At 47.9% G+C, this 12,974-nt stretch overlaps 1 protein-coding gene across 1 annotated transcript in view; it reads left to right on the forward strand.

The window, feature by feature from the left end:
- Positions 1–12,974, forward strand: part of JSRP1 (junctional sarcoplasmic reticulum protein 1) — a 33,742-nt gene that overhangs the window by 2,073 nt on the left and 18,695 nt on the right. Inside the window, exon 3 of the mRNA XM_082495545.1 lies at positions 1,204–1,274. Coding sequence (XP_082351671.1) covers positions 1,204–1,274 — 71 coding nt within the window. The remainder of the gene's footprint in view (positions 1–1,203; positions 1,275–12,974) is intronic.

Here is a 12,974-nt window from a genome sequence, read left to right on the forward strand (position 1 = left end):
TGACCCGGATGACACTGTGTTGCTCTGTAGTTTGCAAAAAGCCCAATCAACCTGTTTTGGTTTTGTGCATTAAATATCATGTGGGATTAGTTCCAGCTGCAGTTTTGCTGAGATAGCCTGACTTCCAGTTTAGCTGTGACAGTGATTCATAACTGCTCACAGAGCAGCCTCTGACTCACAATTTTGGGATTAACAGCTGAGGCAGTTTGTGATGTTGCCATCTCCAGCTGTTTTTTTTTACCGCTGGTTTGCCATGATTACCCTACCCGTGGCAGCAGAAGTAACTGTGTGTCGGTGTCTCAGTTGCTCCTGCTGCATTCCTAGTTTGGCATCGTAGTCCAAACCCATCTCCGTCCCTGGTACTATCTATTACACTGGGTGGTGAACCCCAAGAGCTGATGTGGGGGCATCCATTCCTACCTGGCCACGTCTGCTGTGGCACAGTAGCTTTCAACACAGAGGCAAGATGGACGGTTGCAAGTCGAGAATCTCGTCCATCGAAGTCCTGAGGCTCTAGTTCATCAGAAGTCCACAAATACACTATCAAAGGCCCCCTCATTCTGCTGGTTCCCAACTACCACAGCCTTCCCATCTCCAAAAGATCCATGTTTCAAAGGACCAGCATGGCCCCCAAAGCAGGAGATGCAGCAGGGAGCTTATATCAGTTCTCTCCCGAGCTGCTTGCTGAACTCCTCAGAGGAGAACATGCAGCGAGTCCCAGTTGTTCTGTGCTCTTACACAAGCAGGTCGTAGCAATTAGGCTGTATGAAACGACCTGGGAAAATATCTTGTACAGTCTGAGTTACTCAATAACCAGACCTGTTAACAGTGAAAGTGCAGAAGAAGCAACACAAGTCAACTCCATATCAGGAATCTAAGTTGAAATCGTTTCAGTTGAGGAAAGCCAAGGACTTTCATTTTCTCTGTCTTCATTTTCCTTTTTTTAGTTTGCTTAAGCATGGTTTTCTGCCTCTCTAAGCAAAAGAGGTCTCAAACATTAGTCAAAATCACCAGTTAATGATTCTTTGTCAAGCTTTCATGGTTTTTACTGTCTGAAAGATACTAAATTGGAAGAAGAGTTTATGGCAGCACAGGAATAAGTTAAAGTCAAATTCAAAACTGGTAGCTGATGTAAGCAGATGTTAGAGCAAGAAATGGGCAGGATCAGTAACGATGTCTTTCCTCTTCATTGCCTGTTTTCAGGTTTGCAAGTGTCTGTGATCGGATGACACGAAACCAGTGCTTACAAAGATGCGCAAGACCTGAAAACACTCGTAAGACTTGTCAGTTCTGAAATCCTGCATGTTGATACCGTAGTTGTATCACAGCTTTTATTTAGAGAAGGAAAGTGAAACTGTTCTGTTGTTTAGGTGATTAAACATAACATGGCTGCAAATATTAGCGCTTTTGTGTGTTTTTGCTGCTGCCGAGGAGGCTGTTGGATAGTGGGCTGCTGCAGGCTGCGTTGGAGCAGCTCCTGCGTCCGTGTTCTAGAGGAGTAACAAAGCTCCAGCGAAGGTGAATGGAAAAAAACTGATATTTGATATGAAGCAGAAACCCTCGAATATTTTCTGCTTAGCTGCATCGTGCTGTCATAGATCTTGAATGTGGAAATAGATGTTTATGACATTTAGCAGTATCATGGGAATTAACCTCTTTCTCATCTGCTGACTAGGGAAGTACAACAGAAAGAAAAACACAAGCTCTCTTTTAAAGCGTATGCAGTCCTTACATAGCATTACACACTTAGTAACTCCCCAAAAATGGTAAAAAAAAGTTAATTGAGCCAGGCTATAAAATCAAGTCGTTCTGACTGCCTTTTCTCTCTATGTCCACTCCAGGAAGACTCTACTTATTCTTACAGTTGTAAGTTATCTAGAGATGTAGCCAAGCGCCAAAATGGGACAGAATTTGAGGCAGGGATGTCCATCATCACGTGTTTTCACAGCAATCGTTGTGTGTGATGACTTCTCCACCCTGTAATTTAGCCGGTTTTAGTCCCAGAATAATTTAAATGTTCATCTTGGTCATCTCTGTGTGGAGACGAAGTACAGCAAAAAAGCTTGTGAGGTCTTTATCAAAACACTGGACAGTGTTATTTCTGAACTTTAGAAGACTTATAGTTTATAATCTTATAAAGCAGGGCTCTTAATCTACCCATCTCCTTCCTTAGAACTTGTGGCTCATTTCCTGACAGTTAACAGTTAACTACCAGTTATCTAATTTTAAATACTCCCCCACTAAAAACGCTATTTGGTGTGTTAGAATCTATTTTGATCTTTGTGGGACATGTAATTAGAACACTTCTTCTAGCTGGAAAACTCTCCTCGTTTTCATTGTCATCCGTGCGAGAACGATTTGATTTGAAGGTCAGGTTTTCTGCAGACCCACTTGTGCTGAAAAGAGATTCTGCATGCCACTGCGAAGTTAAGCCGGAATTCTTAGGTGTTTGCCAGCACAGGGAAGAATTTCTTTCCAAGATCTTTGTGAGATATTGAACTAGAAGAAAGCAGTCGCTAGTTCGTCAGGCCAACAAATGTCTGTACTTCTTACGAAAGAAACTTTGGATCTCTGCTTTCGCACTTAAAAACAGCTGGTATGAAGAGGACTATATATTGAATGCAGATGAGGTAACAGATGCTTAAAATGCTTTAAAGTCTCGTTATCTGATTTAAGGGTGTAAACCAACATAGCGCTGGTCACCTGATAAGCGCTGGGTTGTTTTCTTTAAGTCTGCAGGATCAAACTTCCCAGGCATTGCAGTTCAGTTTCCATATAAAAATAATGTGGGGGTGAGGGGAAATGTTTGAAGTGAGAACAGGAAATACTGTCAGCTAGAGAGTGGACTAGCCAACAGCAAGAGACAGGAGATACGGTCAGAGGATGGCACCTGAACGTTTCTGGGAAAAGAAGTGTGCTTGTGCAGTTTGTTGTTACGGTTTTGTAATTTAAGGATAACGTTCCATAAGCTTGATTTTTGTATTGATTTTTCTCCGGGTGTTGCTGCCAGTTCTGAACAAATGGTCATGAGGAATTCAGAGGTAGTTACAAAACAATGATGTCGAAGACATTGCAACATCCTCCCTTCCACAATCCATTTTTTGTTTCGTTTATGTTGGACCAGGTGCAGGTCACGTCTGCGTCCCCTCCTCTCCCTCCGCTTCCCCTCCCCAAGTCAATGAGAGGTGATTACGGTCCTCTTCTTGCAAAGGGTGCGATGCCACAGAAGGGAGTTCAACTCAGAGAGGAGATCCAGGACTTTCCTACCCGTTAACGTGGGAGAGAGCGGTGGGGTGCACAGCACCTCGCAGAGCCGGGTCCTGAGAAAATGTGTCTCTCTGCAATCGCATGTAATCAGCGTTTCGGTGCGCAGTGGCTTTCTGGAATTCTTTCGTGAACATTTTCTTTCTCTGCTGACCCCTTTGCCTCACTTGCTTGCTAGGGCCTTTGTGTGGTGGATTTATTCGTTTCTTTTTTTGCTTAGCTTCCCTTTTACAGAAGAGTTCGGCAGCATCCGATGTTTCTTTACAGGATGGGCCACTTTCGCAGCCTCTGTGTCGGGAAGGCGAGCTGGACGGCACGGCTTATTTTCCTTCAGTTCCTATTGTGCTTGGATCAGTCAACCTTAGGGACAAGGAAGTGCACAGTACAGCTCAGCTTTTGTAACTCGCAATTTCGTTTGGAAATGTTATCAAAACAAACAGATGCCAGCAGGATGAGCGTTAAGACCTGTGCAGAATCTGCTCTGTCAGAAACGAGTTCAGAGTCAGTTTTGCCTGCCTAAACATTTCACTCAGCAGCTCATTAAAATGGATATATTCAAAGGAGACTTTTCCCCCCCGATTAGATCGTTCTTGTGATAAGAGCATTAACGAGCATATTTTCCCATAAATAAAATGAACGAGCCTCGAGGGCAGGGAAGGTTATTTAGCCTGCAATAAGTTACACGCCCCACTCGTCCTTTAGAGAGTTGTGAGTAAGGGAACCAGTTCGCCCCTTTGCTGTAGCTGAGAGCAAGCTGGAGAACAGCCCCTGACCAGCAGAATTGGCAAAGTGGGATTTCTTCCAGCTGTATGTTTGTGCTGCACGCTGCTTTATTTTGGGTATAATCCCTGCGGATTCAGTGCTCAGCAAAGTCGCCATCCGGAGCTCAGCCGGAGCTGTGCTAGCAGCCGGGGCAGCCCTCGGGGTGCCGCAGGAGGGACGGGGGAGGTCCAGCCCTGGCAGCAGTGGTTTTCGCCAGGCTGCTTATTTGAGCTGCATGCAGCCTTGTGCTTTTGCCCATGGGCTATCTGTGTTTGAACCAATATTTACTCACGGGTCCGCGTACCAAGATAGTCAGCAATCCCTCTGAGTGAGAGCGGAGTTGGAACCAGCCATCAGGCCAGCTTAGCAGCTCGGGTTGTTTACATTTTTTCTGTAAAAATACTCTTGAATTTCAGGCTGGTGAAAGATGGCAGCTTGACAGCTCTGGTGAGCCTTCACCCACGCAGCAGGTAGAGCAATGGCAATGCAAGCTTCCCCTGCAGCGTACCCACTCTGACCTGCCCATCCGCTGCGCCTCTTCAGCCAGGAAAACCCCTCTTCAGCCAGGAAAACCCCTCGGAGCAGCGGGTGGGGAGCAGACCCCCAACCCGTGCAGGCCTTGGCATCTCCCCACTGCTTGCTCTGTAAGCGACAGATCGAAATTTAAAGACAACCGGTGTTACCGTGATGTTTTTAAGGCAAACTGCTATCAAATAAGCCACCAGGTTGTCAAGACACTTAGGAGTGGAGGCTTTAAAATGAAGGCAGCTCTAGTTCATTGCTAGAATTTTCCAGTTTTTCAAAAGGTTTTATTTATGAAGCCATTCTAGGTACAAATTAACTTACCCTGTCTCTTGTTTGTTATTAACTCTAGAAGAAGCTGAGATTTGAAGGGTTCATTGCTTACCCCGCTGGAAAGGTGCGACTCGGTGCAAAGCGCTGCAATGTTTTCCAGCAGCGCTCCTGAGAGCATCGTGATGCCTGCCCCTAGGTTTCCAGAGTAACCAGGCTTTAGGGGAGCTGTTTATTCCCGTGTGTCCTGCTGCGTATAAGCCCAGCAACCTCACAGAGATATGCTAACTCGACCCATGTGGCTTCCCACTGCAGCAGCAGGGTAGCCTAATCTATGGAGAGTGCAAAATTGCACTTCCACGCAGAGCTGAGCACGTGCTCGTAACTCTTAATAAGACCAAGAGATTTCCTAAGGTGCTAGAAGATAAAGAGGTGGCATAAGGAAGGCAAGAAACCTTGAAATTACTGTTCTGGATTGGACCGATGACCTAGTTAGTTTGATTTCCTGCTTACAGTGACTTTTATCAAGTACTTCAGTACATTTTAAAACCTGCTTCAGAGGTGTACGCAAAGAAAGGGAGCAGTTGTGATAACAGAAAATAAACTGTCTGGACAGGAATGGAGAATTGGTTGTGAAATTTGGGGTTTGGATATTTTAGCTACTGAAGCTATTACTTCTGTTCCTCTGGACATCTGATCCCCATATAAATGTTTGTCCTTACTTGGCTCATCGGGTTTCCATTTTGGATTGTCTAGTGGGTATGTCCTTTCGGATGGCGATGCAGATTGTAATGGTGCCCTGCCTTCCTGATGTTTCCGCGGACTTTTGTCCTACAGCACATGAATGCCTTGGCTCGTGGTTCCTCATTCCCCGTGACGTTTCCATGTTTGTTTGGCTTCACACACAGACTTATCCTCGATCTCTGACTGCCAGCCGTCAGGCAGCTGTGAAAGCCAAAGATCATATACCATCCAATTGTGCAGTCTCAGCCCATCTTCAGACTCATTGAGCTCATTAGGGAGGAAAATGTAATCAGCTATCCTTCAAGGAACAGGATGTGACAGGAAGCAATGCGAGTCAGCAGGTCAGTCCTTAACAGCTGTCAGAACAATGTGCACAGTACGGCAGCTCTGTAGTTCTGCTAAATCAAGTCACGGGCTTAATGGACTGGAGTACACACATTAGAACTGATCCCTGCAGAGATCAGAGTGTGTCACAGCAGCGGCAGCAGATCCTACACCATCCCTGTGACCGCTTGTATTGATTAGACAGTGAAAATAGGATCCGTGTTTTACATGTTTAAGCTTCCCATGCTACTTCTCAGCCCTTGCTGCCCTCCTGCTCCCTTCGGAGGCTGTAACTTATTGTGCTTGTGTCACAGTGGGTAGGGAAACTGAGGCAGGGAGAAAGGACCGGCTTCAGGCTGTACAGAGGCTGAGGTGGGAACTGAAGAGGTCTCACACCTCCTCTCCCTTCAGGCTGCCTCCTCTGACCGCGAATCCCATGAGACTAAGGGGTTTAGGTCGCTTTTAAAAAGTTAAGTTACCTCAAAGAACCTTTGAAATAAGCAAAATGATCTCTTGAACCTGAATTATCTGTCCTTATCCTGTCTCAGCTCTCATTGATAATCCTCTTTGTTGCCTTTAAAAATATTTATGGGAGATTATTCTTTGGCAATGATAGTCATGTTTAATTCTCTTTTCTATTATATTGGGCTTTTCTCTCAATGGTTTCCTGATGTCTTGCCGTTTGCTATTGTTAGGTTTATGTGTTGCGGTTTTAAGATTTCCAATGGGTTCAGAAATATGCTTGCTTGTGGTAACTGGATACTTTTCCCCATGAACTGTTACGGAGGTGGCAGCAAGATATCAATTTATACAAAGCTATATTTTTTTGTATTTTAGCGTACTCATGGTGATGTCGATTGACGTGACCACCACCCTGGGCCTCTGCACGGCTCTGACCACCATCGCTGCAGGTTGTGTCTCTGTCAAGCAACGCCAACACGATGGCACTGAAACATCACTACTTTTGCATCACCGCTCTCGGTGTCCCTGGGACTTTTAAAACTCTCTGAATTTTAACAAGCCTTTCCTGAGCCTCACATGCAAAGCAATGCAAATAAAGTTTAATAATATATAAGGCTTGATTAAGCCTTTTATGGTTCCAGTGCAGAGTGTAATAGCACAGGCTGGGATCACGGCATTCAGACCTGTGTTAGGACTGGCGTCTCTGGGTCGCTGTGGGACGTGGAGGACCTGTTGCGTTCGCGCTGGTGGCTAGCAGCAATTCTGTGTCCAGCCTCAAATCTAAGTGTGATCACTCTGATGAGAGTATCGTGTCGGCTCCATCTTGGTGCTGAGCTTTGTATCACAGATGAGAATAGTTGCCATTTCAGAAGGCCATATAATCCATGTTGCTGCCCAAAAAAAGGATCAGCTTTTCAGGAATCGTTCCCAACAGATGTGTCTAACCTGTTCATAAAACCCTTCAGTGATAGGGAGGCCAACGTTTCCCTAGACTATTTCTTCCAGTTCTTTTCTGTCGTTACTACTACTGTTTGGGCTTTTCCCCCTTAAATTCATGACTGCTATTCAGCTTGCTGTTACCACGGGCAAGAAGACAGTTTCTCTTCAGCCTCTCCTCATTGTATTCATGCAGGACACATTCAAACTCTTTCGCTTTGGCCAAAATACTTCTCACAGCAGTTCTGATGAGACCTTTTTTCCATGACCTCCAGGTATAACAGCTGTGACATATTTGTTTGGAGAAAACTGTAAGATTAGGAAAAACAAGCTGTTCTTAATTTTCCTTGAAAATAAGCTATTGTTGTAGCTCTCCAAGATCCGTGCTCATTACAGTACTTCGAAAAGTTCCCAATCTCAAGGCACACGCAATCCAAGCGAAGTCAGCTCATGTATCTTCTTTGATTGACTTTTCATCTGGGAAGATTTCAAGAGCTTTTGGCACAGCTTTATGGGGACATTGAGCACTGGGACTTCCCCATGCTGCAAGGATTAGCTTCCCAGTTAGTTTCAGAGACCTACATGTGGGATGTCTTTACTGATGGAGGCACAGGGCTAGGAGAGACCTTTTGAGTCAAATCCAGACCTGCTCTCCACACGTGGTCCTAGGATCCCGTTCATAAAGATACACCGCTCCACCCTCATGGCCTCCAGTGTGTCCCCTGCAAGGCCATTCCATAGGCTGAGTGCTCTAAGAGTTATGAAGCTCCTTTTTAATCCCAGTTATATTTATTTGTAGCCAATTTTTTTTCCCAATTGGTTTAATGCCAACATTGTCCTTATGCTTAAATAAGCATCTTAGCTCTCTCTTGGGTGCTTTTCTGTGTAGCAATCCTACCCCTTCTGGCCTCTGTTTTGTTAAACTAAGCAAACTGAGATCGTCTTCTGTAAAAGCTTCCTTTCTCCTTGTTATGCTGCTTGTCAAGGAAGTATCTCAGCCATCCAAAATCTTTCCCACACAAGCTATATATGTAAAGCATCTCTCCATGACCATGTAAATGCCATCACCTCTTAGGTAAAACCCAGCTATTTATAAATGCTTTTGCTGGATGTTGGAAAAGGAGCTAAAAAAGCACATACATCCAAGCAGAACAAGAAGCAAGAAGTTTGGCACATCTACCTTGGGGGGGGGGTTGGTTATAATTTGACAAGGATGCTAGGGCTTGGGCTATTGTGCTTCATGAAAGGGCTGTTGGAGCCTCAGCAGTGGATCCCGTGATTCATTTGGGTCTCTGCTTTGATGTTTTGTTGAAAGCCTTCTTCAGTGGTCTGGCAGAGGGAGACAAACCGGCATTGGTCTGAACCACTGGCTCGGTACTATCTAGGTGGAAGGAGTTTGGCAAAACCTTACTCTGCACCACAAAAATGCTGCTTAGAGATCTCCCACCAGTCTGGGCCTGAGTCTGTTTAGCTCCTATGTGCTGATCTTCGATAAGGAACTAAGAACATTATGGGTTTTTTTTTAATTGAAAACTGGTTGCTTTTCATCTTTCTTCGCACTTAGAGCTCTTTACATGGTTCCCACGAGACCAGGGGTATTGTGCCTTCAGCCCTACGTGCTCCCTGTGAGCAGTAGGTTTCTGAGGATGGTGGGTTTAGTTGGCACCACTTGGGGAAGAAGTGCCAAAAGGGGCTCAGAAACGATGCTGTGATTTGATGTGCAAGAGCAGCGAAGCTGCCAGCCACAAACTCGCACCCTGCTGTCCTGCAGGTCCCAAAGATGGACATGTAAAAGCTTTTTTAGTTGCAAAAGCCTGGAGCTCTTATTTTGGGCAGATCTGTCCTATAAAAAAACAGTTATGCTTTTCATAGTCATGTGTAAGTTTGACACCTGGGTAGGGCACATCTGAGGGCTCGGACTCCATCCTCCTTCCTCCTGAGGGGGCTGCGGGTGATGCTTAGAGCCAGGGAACTCCTTGCCAGTGACTGATGGAGGAACATCTCCATCTGAAAGGAGTGTATGGGAAAGGAATTGAGGGCAAAGAGGAAACAGGGTCATGGCGAGGCTTTGCTCAACTTGGGGATCGCCCTGCTGTGCTTCGGAGCTCGGGCTCCACTTGCCAATCTAATGCCTCTGGCCCCAGCGGTGTTCAGCCCCCTTTGGGCTGTGCTGTCAGGGAGATGATGCTGAGGATGCCCATGTGACCCTGCTCCCCTCTAAAGCCTCTCAGCACGAACGTGGTACCAGGATCCATCCTCAGCACGAGAACACCCTCTCCTTGCAAGGGAGCAATCCCATTGCCGGCTGGTGTTCGCACGGAAGATGGGAAAGGGTCTCCCATGTCTGTGGGGTGGTTGGACACCCTGTGTGAGTGCAGGGGCTGGATCCCAGGAGAAGTAGGGCTGGCAGCATGAGGCTGAAGCAAGGACTGCTGCGAAGCGATGTGGCCTCCTTCCTCCCCCAACCTCCTGTCTGCGTGCAGAAACGATGGTGCCACACCAGCAGCACCATCGCTTCCCCCTAAACCCACGCACTCGTTTCCTCTGTCCCAAAGCTGCCCTGTCCCCTCTCCCCTCCCCAAACCAGCCCACATACCTGGGCACAGTTGAGGCTGTGCCAGGGCTGAGTAAGGGTGACTCAGAGCTGGGTTCAGCCATCCCCTGCCCGTGCTGCGAGAGGAGCTGGAGCGGGTCCCACCTCGTGGCGTTAGCATCTCTCCCCCACTCCTCCTCCCCATCACCCCGCACCTCGACTCCTCACCACCGGCGGGTGGAACAAGACTAAACTGGTCTCTGCATGCGTATCGCCTTTGTCTGGTGTGGATGAACATAAACTGCTGGAGGGAAGCATTTTAACGATGAGAACCATGCGGGGCTCAATTGTTCCCTGCATCCGTGGAAAATTACTCCTGCTTACTCTCCCCTTTGCTTGAGCAGCTCCAAAACATGCTTGTAGGGGAGGGCGAGGAGGAGGGAGGTGTGTGTGCCTGTGGGGTCAGAGCTGCTGCTTTATTTTTTTTTTCCCCCTGCCTCTAAATGATTTATTCTGAGAGACTCTCGCCTTTGTGTCATTGGGAAAAACACACAGCAATCAGAAAGTGTTTTGGGGCCAGCCATTTAAATGTCACTGGGAAAAGAATAGAAAGAAATGAATCCCCGACATCCCAGCCATGCAGCCCCATCCCCCATCCCTCCTTCCCCTTCCCATCTGGCACAAGCAAAAACAGATGGGAGAAGTGGCCATGGCAGGGCTGCGCCGGAGGGTGCTGGTCCCACTGCCCGCATGGCCTATGGTCCATCGCTGATGGTTCTGAGCACCCACGGGGTGCAAGCTCCCCTGCAGTGGGGAGGGGAATGGGCAGGGACCTGGGGACACACACTCGGGCACAGGGTGACGCGCTGGCCGTGGGCACCACTCTAGTGCTCGTGCTGCCAGTCGCCATCCCATGAACCTGCCCCAGGAGCTCTGGGGGTCTGTCCATCCGTCCGTCCCCTCTGCGGCTCTCAGCCTTCAGGGCTGGCCGGGCACTCTCCTCCTGCCTTTTCCCCATGGATTTGCTTTGACATGGTGCTCCATTTCTCTTTTTTTCACCTTTTTCAGACCCTGCCTTTTTTATTTGAATTTCTGGCTCGTTTGCTTGCCCACGTCCTTGATTTTTTTCCTTCTCCTTTTCATATTTCCCCCCTCCCTCCACTCCCAGCGCTGCCCAGCTTTCCTCTTTACCTCCTGTTCTTGCTCTCATTGTGTTTTCTTTGTGGTCTTGACGATGACAACGTTCTTGGGTATAAGAAAAGGAAAATCCCAGCGATACGCTGCTGCGAGGCTTTCATTAGCAATCAGGGCTGACCAGACTGGCTTTTTTATTCCCAGTGCAAACCATGCCTTCCCTCGCCGCTCTGCGTTAGCCCTGCGCTCCCTTCCCCAGCCCATCCCTGGTGTTGCGAGACGTGCCGATCCCACCAGCTGCCTTCGCTTATCTGCACTGCGAGGATGGAGGTGGGAAGGCTCAGAGCAGAAACTGAGGAGCTGGCTATGTGCTGGGCCTGGATTTGTCCCCAAAAACCAGGGAAGAAGGGAGCAGATGTTGCAGGTCGGCTGGGCAATCACTGCTGTAGCCAGTCACAAGCGGTGAGCGCCCAAAAGAGGAAGGCAGCAGCATGGATGATGTATTGTGAAAGGGATTAAGCTAAATAAATGGAAATTATAGGCTGGGTGTCGAGGATGATTTCTGGCTGTGGGATGTGGCAAGCAGTGGATCGTATCTCGAAATGAGGAGCACAAAAAACTGTTGTTTGGACGCTGGAAGCTGAACTGGACAAAGCTCTGGAAGATAACCATTGTGTAGTTGGGGACGGTGGATTTAGGATTAAACCTTGCAACAAAAATGCAAAGTACTCTAGTAAACTCATCTAGGATCTGGTACAACCTGTCTCAGTGAACTTATTTACCTTTCTGTGATGTGGGGAGCACGGCAAATATTATTCCCTCTATTTACAGAAAGGGAAGCTGCGGCACTGTGAGGTGGTGGGATTGTCCCCGGTCAGAGCCCACAGCAGGTCCAGACCCGGTGCTCAGCCTCGGTCAGCCTGCGGCTCTGCCCCGAACCCTCCTGCACAATTTTCTCCAGTCTGTGTTCCTCAGCCCCATCCTCTTGCAGGAATGCAACGAGCTGCCCTGACAGGCTGATCTTCTCTCACCCGTGGTGTGAGCTGGTGCGTATCTTCAAACATTCCCCTTGCATAGGTGTTCCTGGCACCTGCAATGCTTTTTGCGCCCAGGAGTCTTGGGCTGGGCTTTTTTGCATATATTTGTGCCTTTTCGATTTGTTTTCTTCTGCTTTGAAATCCCTCTTGTGCACTGGGTGTCTTTCTGAAGCCTGGTGAGAGCCTTTTTCCCGGGGCGGGGATGGAACAGGAGCCAGGCTGGGTTTCATCCCAGGTACTTAGCTGTGCCGTGCAGCCCGGGGCTGCCCATGGGACGCTTCAGGGATGTGACATGAGCCACCTGATTGCATTGTCGGTTCCTTTCACTCTCTAGTACCCAAATTCAGGTTTATTTGCAAAATCCTCATTCCCACAGGGACCGAGGGAAGGAAGAGAGCTGGAGCCGCTCCTGTCATTCCCCTCTATTTGTTAACCTCTTTTTTCTCCTGAGTCCTTGAGCTGTTTCAGCTTTCCCTGCCCTGCCCAGCCCTGGACAGTACAGCAGGGAGTGATATTTAAAGCGTTTGTGAAACTGCAGCTCGAGTAGCTCTGCAGTGACCTCTCCCTTCTGGGTTTTGAATTCTTCGCCTCCCTCTTTTCCACGTAAGTGGAGAGCCGCTCTATTTAGGGACTGGTGAACACCCCATCCAAGGCGTCTCCAGCAACAGGATTCTGCGGCTCTTGGGTATTGCTCAGGGTCCCAGTTCACTGGTTGCTCATGGGTGCTAAAAAGGCACCGGAAAGATGGTGTGGGGAGGCAGGGCTGGAGCCAAGCTCATCTTAGGTGTGGCTCCCAAGCCGGTCCCTTTCGCAAGCAGTTGCTCACTGCAGCCTCCCCGCTGCCTTCCCCACAAACCCGGCGGCCTCTCCCTTCTCGGTGTTGGAAATTATTTCACTCAGAAATCAAGAATCATGAAACTGAGGTCATGGGACCAGTTAGTTACATGAAGGGAAGCGATCCCACAGCATTTTTTCCATATGAATAA

The sequence above is a fragment of the Vanellus vanellus genome, assembly GCF_965231255.1.
Source record: "Vanellus vanellus genome assembly, chromosome: 25".
Lineage (NCBI taxonomy): Eukaryota > Metazoa > Chordata > Aves > Charadriiformes > Charadriidae > Vanellus > Vanellus vanellus.